Source organism: Thamnophis elegans, chromosome 10 (assembly GCF_009769535.1).
Source record: "Thamnophis elegans isolate rThaEle1 chromosome 10, rThaEle1.pri, whole genome shotgun sequence".
In the NCBI taxonomy this organism is placed as follows: domain Eukaryota; kingdom Metazoa; phylum Chordata; class Lepidosauria; order Squamata; family Colubridae; genus Thamnophis; species Thamnophis elegans.
The window spans coordinates 23,540,912-23,566,203 of NC_045550.1; the positions used below are offsets into that span (position 1 = coordinate 23,540,912).

A 25,292-nucleotide genomic window follows, 5' to 3' on the forward strand; every position below is an offset into this window, starting at 1 on the left:
GGGACATCGTTGCAGAGCGGCAGGAGGGGGAGGAAGGGGAATCGTAAGACAGCCCTGCATTACATTAGAACGTGAGGAGGGGGGATGGTGCGGTGCGCGCTGCGCGGCAAACTGACACAGAGGGAGGGGAAACTCACAGGGGCACTGGGCCATTCACGAGTGTCACCCAGCGGCATGGCCCCGCCCCTTTTTCTCCTCCATTTCGGGCAAATTTTTCACTGACTCGAGTATAAGCCGAGGCGGCTTTTTTCAGCCCAAAAAGTGGGCTGAAAAACTAGGCTTATACTCGAGTATATACAGTATCCTCTTTATTTTAACAAATATATATAGGCAAACAAATTTGGGGAGGTTGATAATAATGCCCAGCTCATAAGTTAAGCTGTTAAGATGGCTTTGGAATGTTTATTCAAAAAGTACAAAATGTATTTCTTTCTCTTGAAAATATTTGCATATTGTATTTACCCAAAAAGATGAATTTGCAGGCTTGGCATGCATCACCGAAATGTGGCTGGCAGGAATGGGACTGTCCCCGATTTGCTTTTCTTATTTTTAGCTTTAAGCCATGCAAATTCAAATTTTGAGAGTTGGGGGTACGGTGATGACCTTGTGTGACACTTTAACTATGAGCTGGTGTTCTGCTCCTCACATGATTTATTGTGTATGCTTGCATTAGAAATTGGGCTGCACATACAAATTAGCAACTGTGCAAATACTTTCTACTCTGCTGCCTGAATGGCCCTGAATTCATCACAAGGCTGGTGGTACGCAAGAGCAGAAACAGTGTGTTGCTGGATCAAGTGCCCCTGACCCAGTAGTTTGTTCCAACACTTTCACAAAAGGCCTTCTGATCTATCGGGACATGGCCTTCAGAGGAGTTGCATGGCCATCAAGGCTAATAGCCATCCCCATGATTACTGTTAATTGGTCCAAACTTTTTTTGGAAGCCAACCAAGCTAGTAGCCAACATCACATATTGTGGTAGTGAATTTCAGAGTTTAATTACGCATTATGTAAAACAGTATTGCCTTTTGTCTGTGCTGAAGTCTGCCAGAATTCAATTTCAGAATGACCTCTGGTTCTAGTATTCTTGGAAGGGGAAAACAACTTCTTCTTGTCCACTCTGTCTGCACCATGAGTAATTTTATACATCTCAATCATGTCCCCTATCAGTTTGGTGGAGGAGCAATAAGAATAATCTCCACCAGGCATCTAATTTATCCTTTTCAACTGGTGCTTGGGGTTTTCCCCAGAGATGTGGCCTTGTTGAGTCCTGGAATGTGAAAAAAGTGAGAACACAGTTCCAAGTAGCCTTTTTCTGAGCATTAATCCGAGTGTGCTCCCTGATTTACTGAAGAGCTGTGGGATATGAAGTTACTGAAAAGACACTAATATGATCAAACATGTTTGGGCTTACTCTTCTTCACTGGGTATTTACAGAATCTCATAAACAACTTTGTTTAAAACGGAAGACTCCTGCAAGCCATTGTAGAAGAACTTCTTAGATTATGGTAGCAAAAAATCAGAAGGCATCTGGTAGCATCTTTTCTGACTAAGAAATTTTATACATTTCAATGGTAGAAAAGAGGCTACTGGGCTCCTGATTTTCTGCATTCTCTGTGACATATTTTTGCAGATAAAATCATCCCTGTTCACTTTGGATTAGACATCACTGGGGCAGAATGGAATGAATTAAAAGGGGCAGAGTCTTGTGAAATCATCTGCCTGGAAGCAGAAGTTGTTTTCCTATGCTATTGCAAATCATGGCAGGACTTAAAATCCCATCCTCCACTGCTACATATGCATAAACACGGACCATTCAATGAAAGGAGGAGAATTATTGTTTTCATTACCTTATCTCAAATACATGTGGAGATTCCCTGCCAGGTTAACTTAATTATGTCCCTTTTGAATTATGTCCCTGATTGGTATGCAGTAGGTGCTTTTCTGGGTGGGCTGCTGTTTCACATCTAGCCAGCATTCACTGACTCATAATTCATTAGCTCTGCATATCTGCAGCTATTACAAAACCTGTCCTGATGAGGAACTGCTTTTCAAGGGATTTATTCCATTCCTGCAGCTTGTTTTTAGTCTGAGATTTAATGTGGTTTTTTTTTAGCTTCTCCATGCCATTTTATCCCATTGTGTGCACCCTTTGTGTAACCTCTGCTTTATTCTTCTTCACAGAGCATCTTACTGTGACAGTGCCAGTATCTTTGAATTGAGATGGTTAATGCTTAATAAATTTAGTGTGGAAAAATGTGTTGTATCTTTGGTGCTTAAAAACACAAAATGATGGCTGTATTGTACAGGAGATAATAACAAATTGCAAGGGAATATCTAAGTTTAACTAGGGAAGAAAACATTATTTTTGCATTTTGCAAAATTTTGCAATTGATCAGATTCTGGACATAAATAAAATCTGTCCACAGAATCTTTGAGATAAGATTTGGGTCATAGGCTGTAAATGTGAGCTCCTTGGAGTCAGAACAGAGATGGCATTGGTGTTTTGATTCCACTACCCCACCTTATTAACTCATGCTGGCATCTTTGTATGTCCAGTCTAACTAGATGGCTTCTGGCTGGGGAAGGATGTGGTAGAACACACGAATGGCCTTTAAAATTACTTCTGATTAGCATTTAAAATTACAGTTCTAACAATGCTGAACCCATAAAGCAGGCTGCCAACTGTAGTCATATATGTCCATTAAAAATTATTCAGGATCACTTAGAAAATGCCTTGAATCTAGTAAGAATACCTGATTATCATAGTGGCTCTGAATACTTTCCCCCCTGCTTTATTGTATTATTTGTTTTGTAACCTGTTACATACTGTATTTTTCGGAGTATAAGACACACTTTTTCCCCTCAAAAAAGTGGGTGAAAATCTGTATGCGTCTTATACACTGAATACAGCATTTTTTGCTTCCCGAAACCCACCCTTTCACCAAAATGGCCGTGTAGAGCTTTTAAGAGGCTTTCAGAGTGCTTCTGGGGTCTGGGAAGGGCAAAAATGAGTGAAAAATGGGCCGTTTTTAAAATCGTGTCCCCCCCCGGAGCACTCTACAAGCCTCCTAAAGGCTATTCATGCTCTTTTTTGGAAAAAAACGGGCCTGTTTTCGCGAGGTTTGCAGAGTGCAAAAACTTTTTTTTTTAATTTGCCTCTTCAAAACTTTGGTGCGTCTTATACTCTGGTGTGACTTATACTCCGAAAAATATGGTATATGACTAGAAGGATAACAGGTTTTCTGCATGCCATGCTATATGACATTTTTGACAATCAGAAATTTGGGTTCTCCCATACTTAATTTTTTTATGTATAATACATGTATGTATTTATGTAATTGATCTGGAAAGAGATTCTGGACTTCTGATATTAAAGAACTGAAAGAATAAAATGCTGTTTCATTTTTCATGCTTTCTCTTAAGGAAAATAAAAAGTCAATTTATATTAATACTATAGTTGTAATTTTACTAGTAAGAGGTAGGTTTACATACTCCACTAGGTTGTAATGTGATTGATATGGGTTTAATGGGTATGTGAACTCAATTCAGGTTCATTCAAAAAATGTATATAAGCAAACCATGGTTTCATGTGCTACATGATCATGATTGATAATAGGGATGGTAGACCACCCTTAATAAATAGAGACTACTGGAGGAAATCCTTGTGTCCATTCAAATACTGATCACACATTAAGCTACAATATTAGTATTTTGAAATCCTTGGTTTAAACAGAAAACGTTTGATTTGTCCTGTTAAATGTGGAAGGGATATAATATGACAGTCTTAGGAATAATATAAGATAGACCATTTAAAATTTGATTCTATGAAATTCCATTAAGCTACTTACAGTTGCTAACCCTCATCATCAACTGCATTCCATAACTAAGAACTCATCAGTTCTACTTTCTCAGTTTTAGGATTTCACATCCTTTTTGGGGATTTGCTTATTAAAAAACTCTATGTTTCCTTCTAATATTTGAGTCTCTATGTCTTTATTTCTATTTTCAAAAACAGTCTCTCCTGAACTGACCTTCTTATTGAGCTCTCTTGTCTTGGATAATGGGTTTCCCAAGTGCTAGGCCTGGAGTAGCAGAGTGTGCAAGTTTCTTAGGCTGTTGTCTCTGAGAATGACCCTGCTGGGAAGTCAAATTCAGGACCTCCCTGGAGTTCTAGGTTCATCGGTTCAAGCCATATTTGCATGAAAACAGCAGCTTTGTTTCCTACTTCAGCTTCTGCCTTACTGTGTTGGATTATTTCACCCATAATCCCTTAGCTCTGTGGTTGCTGGGTGATGTTGATTATGCCACAAACAAGAGGATCCTGACTTCAAACAGGGTCTAAAGCAGCAGGAGTATTGCTTGCAATACAGATCTAGTTTTGGGACAGATGTCTACTCTGGATGAGGACTTAGTAGCAAGTGTGAGCCAGAGGGGGCATGTTTCCGTCAAAAGATAAATGTTGGAAAATGTTTCACTGAAATTTACCAATAAACATTTTTTTAAAGTTGTAAATTCAGTTTTAGCCAAACTAGATTATTATAAAATGCTCCATTTGGGATTGTTTTAAACCTAAAAACATTAGTTAACACAGCAGGAAGAATACTTGTCACTGGTAGAATCTTTTAAAAAACATTTATATTTACTGTTTCCTGTAACTGGGTATACTATTACGTATGTAGTCATAAAGTCTATCAAGATCTCTATTTTTTTTTTGGTCAGTTTATGTTATGTACATGCATGAAATTAAATTTAGTTTTTGGGCTATGCTTATAGCAGAAGGATTTCGCATCAGCTTTGATATATGGTCAGTGTGGATGGTCTCACATTTTTTATACTTTTGCAGCTTTTGTGGATTACTTTTGTGACATTTTTATATTACTACTGCCTCTTGAGTATTTTCTAATCACATACAACAGTTGTTATAGAAAAGGTTTTGAAAAAAATGGTGGCTTTAAAAAATAAATTCTAGCTTTAACTAATGCCATGCTGATTAGGAATGATGGAGCTGTAGTCTGATTCACTCTCTTGAAGGCCATTGAGTAACTGATTTGTGCCAACTGTAGGCAATTGTTTATTGGGAGATGAAGGCTCCATGGATAACTAAGCTAATATCATGGAATCCTGATCTTCTCCATAGTGAGGAGGGAGGAGTATCCAGAATGGGTTGACCTTATCCTCTCGTGATTGGATTGAGTCAGATAAGGTCTTTGGGCAATGCCCCCTGGTGCCAGGACTTCGATCGTGAAAGGTTGCTCATTCTGGATCTCTAGCAATTTACTAGGATTTAAAGAAAATTCGGTTGGACCCGTCGAGCCTTGCCTCCCTGCACCCTCAGGGGTTGAGCGACGAACTGGGGCTTCCAAATGACTCTTGGTGCAACTCCCGGGGGTACAATCCCATCCAGGCTACGGTGCCACAGGTTCTGGACTTCCTCCAGGTGGGCCTGGATAGAGGGTTAGCTCCTAACACAATTAGGAGACAGGTTTCAGCCATCTCATCAGTTCTCCTGTGTGGAAGAAACCAGAGTTTGACGCACCACCCCATGGTCAGGCAATTCCTTAAGGGGGCCTCCAATCTCAAACTGCCTACGGTACACAGGTACCCTTCCTGGGACTTACACAGGGTATTGGACACTCTAACAGGCGCTCCGTTTGAGCCGTTATGAACAGTTTCCCTTAAGTTCCTGACTCTGAAGGTGGCGTTCCTGGTGGCCATCACCTCCGCCAGGTGGATATCTGAACTGCAAGTGCTGTCCACCAGGGAGGATCTCTGCATCTTCCACCAAGACAGAGTGGTGTTACGGCTGGATCCGTTCTTCATCCCCAAGGTGTGCTCCTGCTTCCATCGAGCCCAGGAACTGATTTTGCCCAACTTCTGTCCAGAGCCTTCTCACCCGTTGGAGAAGAAGTGGCACACTCTGGACGTAAGGAGGGCTCTGAGGATTTACCTCAGAAGAACCAGGTGAAACAGGAAATCCGAAGCCCTGTTTGTCTCTTTCCAACCAGGATCCCTGGATAACAAGGTAACTTCCACTACTATTGGCAGGTGGTTGCGAACCTGCATTGCCACTGCATACCAATCGCAGGGTTTACAGACACCAAATCATATCACAGCCCACTCCACGCGGAGCGCAGCCACATCCACGGCCTGGGCCACACAAGCATCCCTGGCCGAAATCTGCAGGGCAGCCACGTGGGCTTTCCCCTCTCCCTTTGTTAGGAACTATAAGTTGGATTCCTTTGCCTCGGCAGAAGCCTCGTTCGGCCGCAGGGTGTTGCAGGCGGTTCACAGGGTGGGGCCCACGCCTCAACAGGCCTGAGTGGGGGACACGGGGCCTCAGGGGTCTCCCTCCCTAGGGACGTGCAGGCTTTGGTACGTCCCATTCTGGATACTCCTCCCCCCCTCACTATGGAGAAAGGGTGTTGGTACTTACCTGATATGCCTCTTCTCATAGTGGGGGGAGGAGTATCCAGTCCCTCCCTGACTATGTTTGTACAAATAGTGTTATGTTCATTGTTTATGTAGTTATATAAATATTGATGTTGAAGACAATAAAAGCTAAAAACTGAATTAAGAGTCTGGAGTGAATGGTGCAATGAGTCGGATAGAGCTCTTCGTCATTAAAACTGGGGAAGTCCTGGTGCCAGGGGGCGTTGCCCAAAGAGCTTATCTGACTCAATCCAATCACGAGAGGATAAGGTCAACCCATTCTGGATACTCCTCCCCCCACTATGAGAAGAGGCGTATCAGGTAAGTACCAACGCCCTTTCTCTTCAAGATCTGGTGCCCCTGTGGTCACCCATCCGGGCTATCAGATTGTGATGGCTATCTGCCTTGGGTAGTTTGCTGAGGGCCTATTTATAACTTCAGAGTTGTATTGTTTATACCATCTGGTTTGTGACTGAGTTGCTTCTCCAAGGAGATTTAGCCACAACCCAAGGAAAATGTTGGCAGCAGCACTGTCCTTTTCAAAGCATGCTTAAAGGAACTAGAAAGATATTATGCTGCATCAGACCGAGAACAGAAAATGTTGGTTGAACCAGATTAATGAACGTGGAATACTTGCATGTGAATTGGTGTACACGTTAAATGTGAGGCATTTTCCCTCCTTGATAGGCTACTGCACACGAAAGGTCTTAGGTTCATTCTCTGATATTTCTAGTTAAAAGGCTGAAATAGTGGCTGGTAGAAAGGTCACTTGTCTGAGACCCTGGGGAGTTGCTTGTGATCAAAGTAGTCAAAGCTCGGCCAGATGGACAAGGCCTCCGCCCTGAATGATGGCAGCGGATTTCACTGCGTTCCAGTTCCTCACATGCAGTTCCAATATGACAAATTTAATCAGGGAAGCCAATTTGAAATAAGTACACCTACGTTTGTATTCTCAACCTTTAGATTAAAATAAATGAATAAGATATGGGTTACATTTTTGGTTTCCCAGTTTCTAATTTCACCCCCAAAATCCCCTCACGGTACCCAGCATACCCCAAACGAATGATGAGGACTGAAAAAAGTTTTTCCTTTTCATTTCAATGCTGTTAGTGAGCAATTTGGGAAAACCGCCCCCTGAAAACTGCTTTATCATCTTATTTTTTGGGGGGGAGGAGTTGGTTTGATTTTAATTTAGCTGCCTATTTGGCCAGACTGAACGGTTTAAACCTTATTTGGCATGCTTAATGTGAGTTTTCTTAAGCCACGTTTATGTATTAATAAAATTTATTGGCTGCACATCTTATCACAAGATAGTTCCTATGAAGAATCTCAAATCTATAAAACTATATATCCAGCCACTTGGACATAAGATACTTCAGTATTTGAACATAACAAAAACCCTTCTGAGTATTACAGTTCATGCTGCTTTTATGCTTTAATAGGTTTCCCCCTCCATGTAACCAAGAGAACTAGTGTACACATAGTCCTCAACGTACGACCAGAACTAACCCCAAAATATGTTAGTAAGTGAAACATTTGTTCAATGAGTTTTGCCTCATTTTACTGCATTTCTTGCCATAGTTTTTAAGTGAATCACTGCCATTGTTAAGTTAGCAACATGCTTAAGTGAATCTGGCTTCCTCATTGACTTTGCTTGTCAGAGGGTTGCAAAAGGGGATCCCATGACACCAGGACACTATTATCATCATAAATATGTAACAATTGCCACATGTCTGACTTTTGATCATGTGACTGGGGGGAATGCTGCAAAGGTCATAAGTGTGGGAAACGGTCATAACTCACTTTTTTCAGTGCTGTTGTAACTTGGAACAGTCACTAAATGTAATGTCGTAAGTCAAGGACTACCTGTGTTTTAAAATTAAGTCAATTAATTGTGAGATTAACTTGATTAGTTCAGATTAGATAGATTAAGTCATCCTTCAGTACAATCAGTTATCAATTTGTTCCGTTCATTGAAATGAGGACTTTTGAGATGATTCTCTTCAGTTCTGTTATGATTGTCCCCTCCTATTCATCAAACGATGAAGAATCAAGCCTACCATTATCTCCAAATACAAAGTTATATTCCAACTCCTGGGGATGACCCCTCTGTAAGGTCTCTTCTACATGTATAAAGTTGCCACTTTGTCATCACTATTTAATGCTGATTGGTGAGTACATTGGCCCACTTTCTCGGTTACATTCTGTCACCATGACGTGGAGTGTAGCAAGTCTGTGGACTTCAAAAATCTGGATAATAACGAAAAGTAACAAATAAAAGCAACTTCCCTTGTTTCGCAATATGTAAGAGCAAAATCTTTCATTTGGTTGAAGGCTCATTGATAAAATCTGTTCTGTCATGAATACTCAAATTGCTACTCTGTAAAAATGAACACCTCCCCAAATTCAGTTGTATGTTGTTGATATCTTTCACCCAGAACAGAAAAGTTACTTTTTTGCTCAGTTTTTGCAGTCTAATTTAACTGATTTAAGTGCAGTTGTCTCTTTTTTTTGCTTCCTCTCTCCCCTCCCCCCACTTGTGGTCACTCTATTGTTTCCTCTGACTTTTCAATTTTGAATTCTGATTTCACGTTTCTAATTTCAAACTTAAGGTGACCATTAGCCGCATTTGACTTACGTTAATTACTTTGGGATGCAATTGATGCAGAGTACATAATTCATCCCATTTGAATGATGACATCATGATGCACATGGTATCATTTCTGCCTATAGACATCCATGACCCTGGACAAATTGCATTTGATCTTGTATTTCCATCAGCTCAAAGCTTTGATTCAATCGTGGGTTCCTTTTGTCAAAATAAACAGTCCATGGGTCTTTTTCTGAGATCTCTGTTGTAGTGCCTGGGGTACCAATGTGCCTACAAATACCACCCTTTGCCTCACTCTATTTGGTAATATTTTAAACATTAAAAATAAATTTAAAAGGGAGAAGCCGGTATTCTGTCAATGCTGATAGTGAGGTGTTAATACCACTCTATAATGCCTTGGTAAGGCCACACTTGGAATACTACCTCCAGTTTTGGTCGCCACAATGTAAAAAAAGATGTGGAGACTCTAGAAAGAGTGCAGAGAAGAGCAACAAAGATGATTAGGGGACTGGAGGCTAAAACAAATAAGGAACCGTCTAATGAAAAGAAGGACTAGGTTAACATGATAGCAGTGTTCCAATATATAAGGGGCTGCCACAAGAAGGGGGTGTCAACTTATTGGTCCCCAACCTTTCTGACTTGGCAGCTTGGTGCAAGAAGGGGGGAGGGAGGATAGTTTCGTGTGAGTGGCAGGCATGGACATGCACACAGCTCCATTTGCACAAGCGCAAGTTTCTACTCACACAAGTGGAGCTGCACGTGTGAGTGCAAGTGCCCACCATTCATGCATGCAGCTCCACTTGTGTGAGTGTTGGGTTCTGGTGAAACTCCGCTTGCAAGTTCCTGCTGCTTGCATGGCCCAGTTCTGAACCAGCCATGGCCTGGTAGCGGGCTGTGTCCCAGGGGTTGGGGACCCCTGCTACAGAGTATCTGAAGGCACAAGAAGAAGCAGTGGATGGAAACTAATCCTAATCAAGGAGAAAACCAATTTAAAATGAAGAAATTTCTTGACAGTTAGAACAATTAATCAGTGTAACAACTTGCCTCCAGAAGTTGTAGGTCAGGAGTGTCAAACTGGCAGGTCGGATGTATCACATGGAGGCCATGCCAACCCCAGCTCTGTGAATGGGAAAAATGTTACGAAATGTCATGTGATGGTAATGTGACACAGCGAGTTGGACACTTGTGTTGTAGGTGCTCCATCACTGGAAGTTTTTAAGAAGAGACAACCATTTGACTGAACTGCTATAGGGTTTCTTGCTTGAGGAGGGAGTTGGACTAGAATATCTCCAAAGTGCCTTCCAATGCTCTTATTTTGTTATTCTGTTAGTATTCTGGATCTACTAACTAGCATCATCAGGTACATCTACGAGTAAAATCGGAAAACATGGAGTTGGTGCCAGTGAGTACAAAGAATACTGAACTGAACAGAATGATTCAACCTCAGGCAACTTGCAGTTCTAGCCTAAGAAGAAGTGACTGTGCTAGCTAGGAATTATGTGCACTACATCCCAAAATACCCTGATAGTACCAGATTATGGTCCAGGAGGATTCCCTCCTAATGTTTCTCGAGGAGTAGCTTCTTGGGTTTTTGGGTGGCAAAAATAACAAGATGTGCTTATACCATGTACTGGACAAAGTAGTTTGTTATGGCATAAGCTTTTGATGGATCACAGCCCACTTCATCTGATGTATAGTTAACAGCAGAAGATTAAATGTACTCACAACTGTAGGTGAGGGTGAGAGGGAGGGCAGAGAGGGATAAGGAAAGGAGAGATGACATAGAAAAAGGGAATAATGTAGAAATAATCATTAATGAAGCAAACGACTCGGATTGATGAACTGAGCAATTGTAGTACAAGACGAAAACTTGGTCTATGTTTAATCTGTGATAAATAGTGATAACTGAATGAATTGTTTTTTAAAAATATTTTTTCTTATAACTCCGGCAGCATCAGTCAACAAGGCTGGGGATGGTCTGAAATAATGGGAGCTGCATTCACAATATTGAGAGGGACCCCCGGTTGGAAACATAGAATCATGACACATTCAGCGCCTAATTTAATCTGCTTTTCCATATTATCATTGTATTTTCTTTGTGTTATTAAGGCTTGTGTAACATGCCTCTGTATTATACATTAGGGTTTGCTTGATGAGGAGTAGCAGTGTGGTCCTTATTTCTTCTCTTCTGTAATTTGTGTCCAGTACTCAATGTCTTGTCAAGTTTCTGACCATATTTGGGGAGAAGGATTACTGTATCAGAAATACAAACTCTGCTGTTTTTGTTCCCCCCAGAATTGATGGTTGCCTTAGTCTAAAGTACAGAGAGTCCTCAACTTATGGCCACAATTGAACCCAAAATTCCCTTTGCTAAACAAGACAGATGTTAACTGAGTTGTGCCTTATTTTATGACTTTTTTGCCATGGTTACGAGAATTACTACATTGTTAAGTTAATCATGCGGTCGTTAAGTGAATCTGACTTCCCCCATTAACTTTGCTTATCAGAAGCACCCAAGGAAGATGAAAAATGACAACCTCAGGGCCCCATGACACTGAAACCATTGTAAATACATGTTAGTTGCCAAGCATCAGAACTTTGGTCATGTGACTTTGGGGATGCTGGAACCATCATAAGTGTGAGAACTGGTCATGAGTCATTAAATGGTCATTAAACATTGCTTGTAAGTCAAAGAGTAGCTATAATTCTGATTTACATATCTGCATTTATAGGTGTAGGGACGTGATGGCTCAGTGGCTAAGACTCTGAGTTTGTCGATCAGAAAGGTTGGCAGTTCAGCAGTTCGAATCCCTAGTGCCGCGTAACTGAGTGAGCTCCTGTTACTTGTCCCAGCTTCTGCCAACCTAGCAGTTCGAAAGCATGTAAAAATGCAAGTAGAAAAATAGGGACCACCTTTGGTGGGGAGGTAACAGTGTTCCGTGCACCTTCAGCGTTTAGTCATACTGGACACATGATCACAGAGACATCTTCGGACAGCGCTGGCTCCTTGGCTTTGAAACGGAAATGAGCACCATCCCCTAGAGTCGGGAACGACTAGCACATATGTGCGAGGGGTACCTCTACTTTTTATTTAGAGGTGTAACTTGAGAGGCTTTATCCAAAGACTTGTCCTTGCTTTAAAATCAAGAGCAAGAGTTTTTCATTTTAATCATCCCAGTAAAAGTGCAATGAGCTCTTAAGCCCCTTTGCCCTGGGGATTATTGGAGGAGCCTGTCTTTCATTAGAGAGCAGACAATGGGATGGAAGCAAATGTTTACAAAAAGAAAAAAGAGAGAAGCATAGCCAAATATTAAACCAGAGGTCATAGTTTTTCTATCTCCTCAGCATCCCTTTGCAGATGTGTTGTTTTTGCAGTGCTAGTGACATCCAGCTCTGCCCAAAATGGAGCTGAGCTGAGCAAGGGCTGGTCTAGTGCCTAAGGTTAAAATAAATGCAAGTTAGTTCCACTTCATGATCCTGAACTGCCAGCAGGAGCAGGAGGTACAGGCGTTTTCTATTTAAAGCACAGCGCAGAGGGCAGGTTATAAAAAGGAAATCTGTTGTATAGGCAGCAGCAAAGGGAGTGGGAGGCCGAGTTGGCAGAAGTGGAGGGGGGCAGCTGTTACTTTTGTTGCTATTTGGACTCCCCCCTCCCACCCCAGTGCTCTCCTTTGTTGCTGGCAAAGCATGGAAAACCTTCCTGGAATCCTCGTATTTATCACCCCAGACAAGTGTTTTGCAGGTCCTGAATAGATAAAGCGCCTCCTACACGTCATGTTAATTAATGGGAGAATGCTCTTGCAGAAAGCGCAAGTGGTATTCTGGGATGGATTTACAAAAACATTTTATGTAACGTTTTTTTAGTCCATTTTTTTTCTTTTTGGTTAAGTGGAAATGCTTCTGATTCCTGTGAGACTTGGACAACTGCAGAAGGAAAATGCTTGTAAACCCTTCACAGTGCCAAAGCAGGTGGACAGCAGACACACTCAAATTTTCCTGGAGGCATATAAATCTATTATTACAATTACCCTTACGACCCCTTTACACTTGCTTGGCCACGTGGCTCAGTGGCTAAGACATTGAGCTTGTCAGTCAGAAAGGTCGTCAGTTTGGCGGTTCGAATCCCTAGTACAGGTCTTCTGCAGGGGGTTGGACTAGATGACTTCCAAGTCCCTTCCAACTCTGTTACTGTTTACTTAGGAGAGGCGGCTGGAATAAACCATCACAGTGTAAGTATAGGTCATCCACATTAACCCCCAGAGCTTAAAGGGCCAGGAGAGGCTTATCTTCTTTCCAGATGAGCATGTTTTGGGCTATTACTATTTCCCCTGGTAGGTGACATTATGCTCCTTTGAAATAAAAGCCTGAGAGAGGAATCACCCCCCTCTCCAAGATGTCTAGAAAGTAGTAGGTTAAAATTTTCTGTAAATGATAGTGGATCTTATTCTATTCCTGCCACTTGGATATGTGTGCAAGAGGTCTCTGTGTCTGAACAACTGTTTGTGTAGATATGGTTATGTGCTGTGGCACATACATAGAAACTTCACTGCTGCTGAATAATTGTGAGGTTGGCAATGAAACATTAGATTAATTATACCGAATCTTTCGGATTTGAATATTCTGCATGCACATATACCACACACACGTACATAGAAACTCATGTATAGCATCTGTTTAGAACGACACTGAATAGAAACAAAATTAGACTTGAGGCATTTTCAGCAAAACAAAAGGGGAAAAAAATCATCCCTCCCACCCGAACACCTCATTCCAGTAAAATTGAGTTTGGTTTTCATCTAAACAGAGCATCTGCATAAGAACGCCAGAGCATGAGAAGTATGGGAAGATCTGCAAACAACAGATTCTCTAAGATCTGATGTTTTATTTAGCCAGTCTGCCTGAATCAAGGGAAGAAAGAAAAAAATACACCCTACCATCGCCATCCATGGAAAGTAGGCTTTAGTATAATTTCCTGGGCCTCTTAATCCACACTTTGATGTCTTTTGGCTGGATTCACATAACATGCTAAACTTAATATAACAAAGTACAGTTGTTGTATTGGTATCGTTCAAATAAGTAATCCATGTTATGCTTTAATTACAGCTATCATAACTATTATAACTGAATTGTAGATGACCGTTATGACCCCAAAATGCCAGTAAAGGCACATATAGGCTGGATTTGTAAAACGCTGAACCATAAATTACCCAATCTTAGTTTCGTCTAATTTAGAATGTTTGTTTTTTATCCTACCTTTTCTCCAAAAGCTCAAGGTGGTCCATACATAAAACCCTGTTGTCCAATTCCCCTTTCCAAACAACATTGTGCAGCAGTGGCACTGGCCCAAAGTCTCCTAGCATGTTTCTGTGATTGACACCAGCCTCTGCATAACAGTTACATCAAATAGATAATGTCTCCTGTGTGAATGAGATGTGAAATATGCTAAGTCTCTGTTCTTTATCATTCTTTGCTTCTCTTTCCACTTGTTATTGAGGTTTTCCATTCTTCCCAAAGCTGCTTCTTTCATCTTCCTCCATTTAGCCTTTTTAACAGACCTTTCCAATGACCTGTAGTCTGGTAGAGCATGGAGCTGGGAACTAATAAATAGCTTTATGGAGTCCAAGGCCTGGCTTGCGTTGTCTTTAACAGAGGCCAGGTCTGGAAATTGGACCCTGAGTCAGAAGATTGAGCTCTGTCCCCCACTTCTCTCTAGACACAGCAAGACTGTGAATCTCTTTGCTATCACTTTTGCTGATATCATTTTCATAAAACACATGCTTATGTGGCAGGGGAAGGACACACACACACTGTTTTATATATGGGAAATCGAATTAATGTTGGGGGGGGGTTAGACAGGCTGCTGTATTCTGTCTGTCTGTCTCTGTCTCTCTGTGTGAGAGTGTGTGTGTGTCAGGGGTGGGTTGCTGCTGGTTTTACTACCGGTTTGCAACGTATGCACAGTGAGTAAAAAACGAAAATGGCGGCCGCCCAGTGGCAGTGATGGAACCAGTTTGGGGCATGGCAGGCCTGGGTCACTGCCGATTCTGCGACCCAGTCCTGAATTCCACTACCGGTTCGGCCGAACTGGGCTGAACCAGGAGCAACCCACCTCTGGTGTGTGTGTGAAAGGGGAGGAAGGTAGAAGTTGCATTGCCTACTGTTATCCAGTGGCAATTGGCAAAAAAAAAGTTCTTATCCAAACTCTTATCCTCCATTTCCTTTTGAAGGACCAAATTTCTATGACTTAAGACTACAGTACAGTAATAATATTGAGAAACTGATTTATTTTAGCACAATAGGCAGTAACTGTTTCTAATGAAACTGGCAGTAAAGTTTTCCAATAAATCTGTATATGCATCAGCTACTGATATTTCTTTCCCCAGTTTTATATCATTAAAAACTATCATTTAAATATGACTGATAATAATTTATTATATTGAGATGGGGCAAGGAGAGTAAGGGTCTTGATTTCAGCTGTGGTTAGTTATGTTATGGTTTATTGCAATTTGAACTTTTAATTATTTGGGTAACAGAAAATAAATATTTTTTGCCAAACATCCAAGTCATAAACAGAATCGATACCATAATTCCAAACAACTGCCTTCGATACAGTTTAAAAGTAGCTGGGAATCAGACAGGACACCAGATTGAGGAAAAAATGGGGTTGGGTCATTTGTTAATATGATCCACGTCAACACATTAAGGTAAAGTATAGTTTATTAGGCATAGTTTTTTGTTATGTGAACAAAAAGAATGTAAGTCTCAGTCCAGATTTGCAGAAATTCAGATTTTTATGCATTTCATAAAAATAGCCAAAACACAAAGCTCAAAGTAATCTAACTGTCTTTAGTGCCTGTTCTCAGTTTATATATATTTTTATATATATATATATATATATATATATATATATATATATATATATATATATATATATATATATATATATATATATATATATTTCTTTTTTCTTTCTTTAAGATCACTTGCAAAGTCTCTACTGTGACCATCATGGCCATAGTGCAAACCTTGCCTGTCTCCATTGAATCTGCCACTGAAGGGGCTTCCCAGCTCTGTACTACTGCCAGCTCATCTCCTGCAAACATGGGAAGTGTCAGTAGCCTTATTTCAGGCCGGCCTTGCCATAAGGCCACCTCTGAGTTTGGTGCTTTCCCCCTGCGTGGAAATGCTGGCTCCCAAGAGCTTCTGTGCCATGGACACCCTACGAAGAAGAGCAGCTATGCTTGCGGCAATGACGAAGACTGGACTGAAACTGTGTCCCCCATCAGCCCCTGTAGTGATGCAGAAGATCTCCAGGATGACAAGCCACGGAGTGGTATCATCCGTGGACCACCTCCCAAGTTGGTCCCTGTTTCGGGGAAACTTGAGAAGGTAAGAAAAGGCAATATTTTGGCAGGACCATTAGATCTTTCCGTCTAGAGCAAGGATAGGTTATCTATCGGTGATTAGGCTCTGAGAACTTGGGCTTTGTTTGATTTTTTTTTTTCCTGGTAGCCAAGGGAGATGATTTCACGCATAGAGCTAGAATTTTGGGTTCCTTAATCATTTTTGAGGTTTAGTCCTTCCTACACAAATAAAATGGATAGTAGGTCCAGTTTTTAGGAGACATGTTTATTTCACTTGACATCTATAAAATAATGGAGGAAAACTATGCCATTCTTATTCAATATGTGTTCTAAGAATCTTTGCGCATTATCCTAAATCAGTGTTTCTCAGCCTTGGCAACTTGAAGATTTGCTGGCTGGGGAATTCTGGGACTTGAAGTCCAGACATCTTCAAGTTGCCAAGGTTGAGAAACACTGTCCTAAATGTTTTTGGGGACTGCCAAAAAAAAAAAAAAAGCTTGAGGGCTACAGCTTGCCAATTTCTGATCTATATGACAATGAATACAAATTGAACAGTAAAAAAAAAACAATCATAATGCTCCTTCTTCCCCCAGTGGGCCTGCCAAACTTTTCCTACACTTTAATTTTGTAATGAAAGCATGTGAGAAACACATATAATATCAATCAGAGGGGTTTTCTCCCCCCCCCCCTTTGCTTCTCTAGCAACATAGGAGTAAGGAAGATCTGCCAACCAGTCCACACTGATTAAAGAATGTTGTGAGGTGTTTCTATCTCTGTTGGCTGCTAGTGGCCAATTGTGATAGGCTTCCTAGGCTGGGAACTCTTCCTAGCCAGATAAAGAAAATAATGCACTATCTGAAACAAACCTCCACTAACTTTGTACCAGGATAAAGAGGAGCCATCTTTTCCTTTATGAAATGTGGGTATTTCTGCTTGAGGCTTGCTGAAAGCGTATGAAGGGGAGAGGGTTTCAGTTCATTTGTCCTTCCTTCATTAAGTTCTGCTTTTTTGCTGTTTCTCAGAACATAGAGAAGACACTAATTCGCCCCACAGCCTTCAAGCCAGTTATGCCCAAGAACCGCAACCTCCCACTGCAGAGCCACTTGGTTCTGCGTCCTGGGACTTCGGTGCTCCCTGAGAGCCAATCCAGCCTAGCCCAGCTCTTTGGTGCCAATGCTGTAAGCACTACAGAGAAGCTCAGTTCATTGAGCTGCCGTACCAGCTCCCACTCTGGGACAATGTCAGACTCTGGGCGTAATTCCCTCTCCAGCCTTCCCACTTACAGCACTGGGGGCAGCCAGCAAATAGAGCCACTCAGCGTCTCCATAGGCCATGCTAATCTTGACGGCCATGGCAGCGGCAGCTCACGCGGTCTTACTGGCCCATCAAATTCAGACAGTGGGCGGTCATCCTCAAGCAAGAGCACGGGTTCCCTGAGTGGCCGTGGGCACCCTTCCTCTGACAGTGGCTCCTGTGGGGGGCGTTCCCCTATGCACAATGGCGCGGATGAAGCCCTCCTTGTCCATGAACTTGAAGAGAAGCTGCGGGAGCGTGAAGCTGAGCTGCAGCATTTAAGAGAGAGTCTGGATGAGAATGAGGTGGCCATTTGCCAGGTAAGCTGGGGGTGGGGATGAGGGTGTCTTATTGCTCTTTCTGATCTACAGGGGTGGGGAGGGAATGTTTGTTTTCTAAAAACTGCTTCTGCAGGAAAGCTGTTCTTATCAGTGACTGGTAGGCAACTTCCATGTAGCAGCTGGTTTAGGGCTGGAACTGGTTGGATTATATTCAACAACTTGCAGGAAATATGAGCTTCCTTGAGGGTCAGATAGGCCAAGTGCCAGATTTGTTTTTCCCTTATTTTTGGCAGCCTCAGTGGAGAAAAAGGGTGGGTGTTTACAGCACCGAGTGGAATACTGCTGGAAAACAATCAATCCTCTGTAAGGATTAATTAGCAGTATAATTTAATTTTCATTATTGTGATTGAGGTCCATTCTATTAAGACCACCTAACCTGGCCAGCCACTGGTGGGTTTACCTGTGCAACCCATGCTGTATCACTATTATTAGCTGCTTCAACTTTTATTCCTTTGATCTTTCCTCCATATAAATAATTCCTGGAATGTATCTTATAATTTTATTATAATTTATGATACAGGTGGGTAATTTTGGAGTATTTCTGCTGAGATCTAATGTGACATAAGAATGGTTGCATGTACCTACATGCAAAATCTTCTTGCCAATAAACTGTTGTTAAGAAAACCACTGTATAAAAAGTTCCCTAATCTAAAATCTTGTATTTTAGTATTTTCAGCTAGAGGTCAGTCTTAGAGCTTTGTTATGTGCTGAATATCTCAGTATGCAGACATGCTACTTCTGATCTTGGAGGTGGCATATTGCCATCGTGACTAATAGTGAAGTGCTTCATGAATTTTTCTAATTCCCTTTTAAAGTCATCTAAGTTGGTAGCTGTCATCACTTCATTGTGTAATAAAATTCAGTTTAACTAGGTGCTATGCAAACATATTGGTTCCTGAATCTCCCATTGTTCAGCTTCACTGGTTAATCTCAGAGTAGTGTTAGGAAAGATGTAAAACCATTTTTCCTTTCCAATTTCTCCATCATACAGAATTGTATATCTCTCTATTCTTCTTGCTTTTATTTTTAAAATGGCCAAATAGATCTCTGTGTTGTAATTTTGTCTTTATAAAGCAGCATGGCTGGGGAATTCTGGGAGTTGAGGTCCACAAGTCTTAAAGTTCCCAAGTTTGGACACCCCTGATATAAAGAGTTTGCTTCACCCTCTGAATCATGCGCCTATTTTGTTTTTTGGCACTATTTCATCTCTGTTTTAATCTCTTTCTCAAACTTTGTTCTCTTCCTGTCTGGAACAACCACCGTGGCACTCTTAGAAGTATAATTCTGTCCTCCTTTAATGTTTATAGTCCAGAGTCTTCCTTAACAGGCTGCCCACAATTGATTGTCTTCCTTAGAACTTAAAACAGCTGCAGTTATGCAAAGGAGTAACTTTGGCCTCCTTGTTTGAGGCAACTTTTGGGAAGGAGGATGTTACAGAAAGCCCAGGATTCAAAGGGACTGCGGGTAGCCTTTGATTTGCGACCACAGTTGAGCCCAGAATTTATGTTGCTAAGTGAGAAATTTGTTTTGTGAGCTTTGCTGCATTTTACGAATTTTCTTGCTACATTTGTTAAGTGAATCCCTGCAGTTGTTAAATTGGTAGCAAGATTTTAAAGTGAATCGGGCTTCCCCATTGACTTTGCTTGTCAGAAGATTGCAAGTAATGAGTGCATGACCCAGGGACACTGCAGGAGTTGGGTATCTGTCAGTGCTAGTTTCTAACCTGGGTTTCCCCCATCTTCCTTCCAGGTATATGAGGAAAAGCAAAGGCGCTGCGAAGAGGAGATGGAAGAGCTCCGGCAGGGCTTCAGTGCTAAACTGCAGCAATCGGCCCAAAAGGCTCAGCGTAGTCAGCAGGTTTTGCAACTACAGATTTACCAGCTGCAGCAGGAGAAGAAGAAACTCCAGGAGGATTTTGTGCAGCTGCTGGCTGAGCGTGAGCTGCTGGAGCAACGCTGTGCCACCTTTGAGCGGGAACACACCGAGTTGGGCCCCCGGTTGGAAGAGACCAAGTGGGAGGTAAGTGGGAGGGATGCTCTTCTGTAGTTCTTGAAATTCGTGGAACCGAACGAGGCATCAGCATTAAGAATGTCCAGCTAGCTAGATAATGACAGGTTAGAGAGAGATCAAGCTTAGTTTTCCAGTAAGCTGGAATTACCATAAAATTATACTGCACCACCATTTTAAATGTTTTTGCAAATTGGTCACACAAGCACTCCATGGACTTTCTCGCGTTCTAACACACAGTTCACACATTATATTAGGTCATAAAATATGATTTTATTTAATATAGATTTTATCTCTGGTTCATAGTTCAGTGTATCATATGGATTCATCCAACTGTATTCTAATTTAACTGTGATTAAACGAGCAGTGTGGTGGCTAGTGAGGAAGATGTTCACCTCCCACTCAGAAGGTTGAGAGTTCAGTCCTAGGTAGCGGTAGATGTTTCCCTCCTAGAGCATAAAGAAAAAAATATCTGTTCCATGTAGGTGGAAGGAAGGGCATCCTTCCAGCAAACTCTCAAGCTCCATCCCAAGTCTACCCTGAATTAAGGGATTGTTGTAAACAGGAAAAATGTAATTAAATAAAATAAGGGTTAATATGAATCCCAGATAAACAAACACACAATTTTTTATAGTATTCTGATATGGTCTTGGAAATAATGTGGGGAAGGACAACAGAAGAGGGGAAATAAAGAGAGAAGAAATGTTTCGTTACCCTGAAATACACTCTGTTTGTTGATCCATTGTACGTAGAGAAGTACAGGAGAATGTTCATTCCATTGATATTATTGGGTTTTCAATCTCATTCTCTGCTGACACGAAGGCAACTTTGAGTTGTGATCTGTCTCAGTCCATTTTTATTCCTGAACTGAAAGGCAACAGGTGCTCTCATCATTCATATCACAGAATCAGATCTTACCTCTGCTGAACTTGAATTGGAACATTGTGGCATGTTCCCCGTCATCTTATATCTCTTTCCCTTCCCACCAGGTTTGCCAGAAGTCAGGTGAGATCTCATTACTGAAGCAACAGCTGAAGGAGTCTCAGGCAGAGGTCGTGCAGCGGGGTAATGAGCTAGTGTTACTCAGGGCCCAACTGAGAGAAGCACGGGCTGAGCTGCAGACGAGCGAAGAACAGGCCTTGAGTTTGCAGGAGATGGCCCGTACCAAAGCAATGGAGTTAGAAGTATGTGCCAACGAGTTGGCCAGGCGCAAGAGTGAAGCAGAGCTGCTACGTGAGAAGGCGGGGAGGTTGGAGCACGAATTAGATGCCTTGCGCAGCACTAGTGGAGAACTCTGCCCCCTGTTGGCTGAATGTGATGAGGTAAAAGCTCAGCGACAAGCAGCGGATACCCTGCAGGGTTTGCGTGCACAAGCTGAACGGCTGCGCACAGAGCTATTGTGTGAGCGACGCCGTGGGGAGGAGCAACAGGAAGTTTTCCAGGCTGAGCGTATCACTTGGCAAAGTGAGAAGGACAGGGTCATCCGCTACCAGAAGCAGCTGCAGCACAATTACATCCAGATGTATCGGCACAATCGCGATTTAGAGTGCCAACTTCGCCATCTCAGTCTTGAACTTGAGGCCCGGGACATGGATGAATATGAGCTGCATGGAAGTGAAGGCATCTGCTTGGAGGAGATTGCAGCTACTGAGATCTGAACATGCCTGTAGAAGCTGTAGTGAATGGACCACACTGCCGCAATGGGATACTGGCCAGGCTGGAGCATGTTTCTCTGGGATTTTGTCTGACTGAGCAACTGAGAATGCAGTGAATCTCAGATCAATAGTGGAAAGAGATATCTTTCCAGTTGTAAATCTCAGTGATAGAACTTGTTCCATCACTTAAACTTGGTCATGAACTCTCAGTAAGTCAACAGTAATGGCTATTAAAAGTAGAATAGAGTGTGAAGTCAGGCAGCTTGCCTTAACTCTAGGAGGTATAGGAGGACCTGGTTAAAGATTTCCTGGCCAACCTAGGAGAAGGAGAATCCAAATCCTTCCTTTGAAAGCAGCAGCAGCAACCTTTATTCCAGCATTTCACTGGAAATGAAGCGGGAATAGCCTTTGCTTTTGTAAGGGGCTGTTAAACGCTGCTGCCTTTCAAGTCCCAATGTTAATTGGTCTTCTGTAAGACCTTGGGAATCACCACTTGCCTCTTGCTCTTTGGGCTGGTTGGAGATGAGGGTAGCATTGATGGGAATGCCAGGATTGTGTAGAGCACTTTTGCTTCTACTCTGCTCATCTGTTACCTTTATGTAATGACCCAATGGACTGCCAGCCACCATTTGCTGAATTTGGGGAGATTTGGCTGTTCAACAGCTAATTAGCTGCTAATCCAGTTAGATGCCGGTTTTAGGCTGGCTGAGGAAGCTTTGTCTACAGAAGGCTTTTCTTGGATTTTTAGTCCACTTCTCTGCTGTATGTGAAGTATATCTTTTTTTAAAATCCAAACACATAAATGCATACAATCAAGGCCTGTACTATGGACCCTGTTACTGTGCAGATGAAATACATTTGCATTTATTTCCTTTTTTGCACATGCATCCTATAGTTATGAAGGGCAAGGACCTTTGTAGGCAGTTCTTTGGCCAGTAGATGATGTGGGCCAAAGAATTGGGGATATGGGCATTAGTCCAAGCTTATTTCTTTTTATAGGACAAAAATGTTAATAAATTGTACTAGATTCAAAGCCGATTCTCAGGATTCTAAATTCTGTTATTTTTAAAAGCCGAAAAGAAAAGAAGTCCTTGGCTTCTCCCACATAAAGCTTTGTAGGAAGACCCTATGCTAAGTTTTTTTTAAAAAGGGAAAGCATACTGACTCCAATGCTATAGAAACAGAGACCCAGCCTCTCTCTCTCTCACCTAACCCCCCTCCCCCCAAATATTGCTGCATCCATATTATTGACTTACCTGAGAGTAAGAGTGCTCACCTCAGTGGGACTTGCTTCACAGTAGGCATGTGTAAGAGTGTATTATAAAAGCCAAAGATACTTAAAACAGATCTCAGGATTTGGTTATCCCAGGAGCCTATCTCTAGATTATGGCACCAAAATTTGATAGATAAAATGTTGGAATTCAGTGTCACTAGATTTTGTGCACTTATTTTACTTTCTTTGTTTTTTTAAAAAAAATCCAGAATATTTCTTCCCTTCAACCCTTCATCCCAGCTCTATACCAAATATTTTGGCTCCACTGCTTCTGTTCCCATTACTTTGTCATCACTGTCCTCCTCTCCCTTCTTGAAGGGTGAGTTTTAAAATAAAGCCTAAGCATAGCACACCTATTGGCCGTGAGGGAATCTGGATGACTCTACTTCCTCTTACTTTTCTGCCCTTGGTTGGAACGCTACTCAGAGTGTCTTTCTCATGACTTTGCTTGCCTGAGTATGTCTCTCTCGCCACTCACCTTCATCCAGCCTCTATCTGTTTGCCCAACAACATCCATGTCCTGTTTGTTTGAGGGTCAAAGATGGCTGAGTTTAAATCTCCTGCATTTCCCTAATAATAGTCTTGATTCCTTCTACAATATCCTCTATATTTCCAGAAGCTCCATTTCCCAGGCATCCATATTCCCTTCCCATCATTTTTGCAAGATCTAGTCCAGTCTGAACCATGGTCATTGTGAAGTCCTACAAATGTTTGCAGGGCAGTCTATCCTGTTGGGATACAATAACTAGTTTTGTAATCTGCTCAAGACTAATTGCAAACCAGAGTATGATTCCTAGTCTGTGCAGCTTCCTCTCCTTTAAAGCTCTCCATGCATTTGTACTCAGAATCAAGTTTATTGATTGCATTTAGATAGAATAACTTCAGTGGGTACTCAGTCCGGACCTACTGTTGATTTTCTACCCTCACATGCCAGTGACAAATGCAAGGAGCTCCTTTCAAAGAAAAGAAGTTCTGTTTGTAGAGGGTAATGTTGACCTACCCAATCTTCTAGAAAGAAAGATGTGGGGGCTACTAGATTGTTACCTGACCTCCTCTTTGTCTTCCAGTATATGCTCAGGAGAAAATGGTCAGTGAAAGAGGGTAAGTCAAAATTGTGGACTGCAGAAAAGCCATTCCCAAAGGAATTGGGCTGACAAAATAGCCAGTTAACTACAGTTTGAAGTGCTCTCTTTCCTGGAGAGAGGTGAGTTCTCTTTTCAGGCTAAGTAAACAAACTTCCTTGAGGTTATAAGAGGCTGAAGAGATTTGGATCAGTGGGTTGAATAAAGGACCCTGACAGCAGGTTTTATATTTTGGTTCCAACCCATGAGAATCAAACCAGACAGTGCAAGGCATGCTCACTGTGTCAGCTTGGTTAGATTTTGTTAGCCTTTTTCCTCTGGCTATAAAAAAGTCAACTGCCCAGAATTGGTGCTTTGGCTGGGAAGCAGCCAAAGTACAGCATACTGCAGTTTTGACATCCTATTTAGGCCAATCCGGGAAGAATTGCCATATTGCTAGAATAGAGAGCAGCTGCTTTCTGTTAGCTTAGTGTAACTTTTGCTTCAGGTCTTCTTGTTCTTCTTTATGCAAAAAGGAACAGATAGAAAAAAATGTGAAGGGTGTAGCCCAGCTAGAGTTTGGGACTATTTGCAAGAAGATGATGGCATTTAGCTACACTCTGGAAATTATGTGCATTCCAAGAGAAGAGGCAATCTCAGTTCACTTCTGGACATTGTTCCCTTTCCCTCCACTATTACGAGAGCTTGCAAAATGGGTGTGTTGACACAACACCATTAGACCAAAGGAAAAGCTTGGTGCATGTCATTTCTATAACTATTAGCAACCTATACCTCTCGCTTAACCCACTTTAAGCACCACTGTATATTTTTCTTTTACTTTATTTTTGAAATTGTATATTTTCCAGGTGGTGTAAATTTCTTGTACAAACCAAAAGAAAAGTGTGAAATAAATAAAAAAAACCTAAGAAATTGTCTGTTTTAAGAAAAAGTCACATGTAAATTTAATGGATGGGTCAGTAAATCGTGGAAGGATGAGCAGAGGATGGAATTATCCTAATGGTGGACAAAGGCAGAGATAAATGTTTATAGCACAGAGTATGCTTAGTAAATTCTCATCCCTGCTCTTGTTCCTGGGTCTAAAAACAAAAACAGGGTCTAAATCAGGGGTGTCCAAACTTGGGAACTTTAAGACTTATGGACTTCAATTCTGGGAATTGAGGTCCACAAGGCTTAAAGTTCCCAAGTTTGGACACCCCTGGTCTAAATGAACTTCTACCAATATTGCATTTTTTTT

The 25,292-nt window shown here is 41.7% G+C and overlaps 1 protein-coding gene across 3 annotated transcripts in view; it reads left to right on the plus strand.

Moving 5' to 3' along the window:
* Positions 1–24,968, plus strand: part of LZTS2 (leucine zipper tumor suppressor 2) — a 71,307-nt gene extending 46,339 nt beyond the window's left edge. For 2 of the 3 annotated variants that reach the window (XM_032225930.1, XM_032225931.1), the window contains 4 exons: positions 16,022–16,432; positions 17,430–18,020; positions 19,791–20,060; positions 21,038–24,968. In XM_032225930.1, the coding sequence (XP_032081821.1) occupies positions 16,052–16,432; positions 17,430–18,020; positions 19,791–20,060; positions 21,038–21,706 (1,911 nt within the window). In that variant the 5' untranslated portion in view covers positions 16,022–16,051 and the 3' untranslated portion in view covers positions 21,707–24,968. Of the gene's footprint in view, positions 1–6,001; positions 6,026–16,021; positions 16,433–17,429; positions 18,021–19,790; positions 20,061–21,037 lie in introns of those variants that run through there. The other variant, XM_032225932.1, reaches the window with a different exon arrangement.
* Positions 24,969–25,292: the final 324 nt, after the last annotated feature.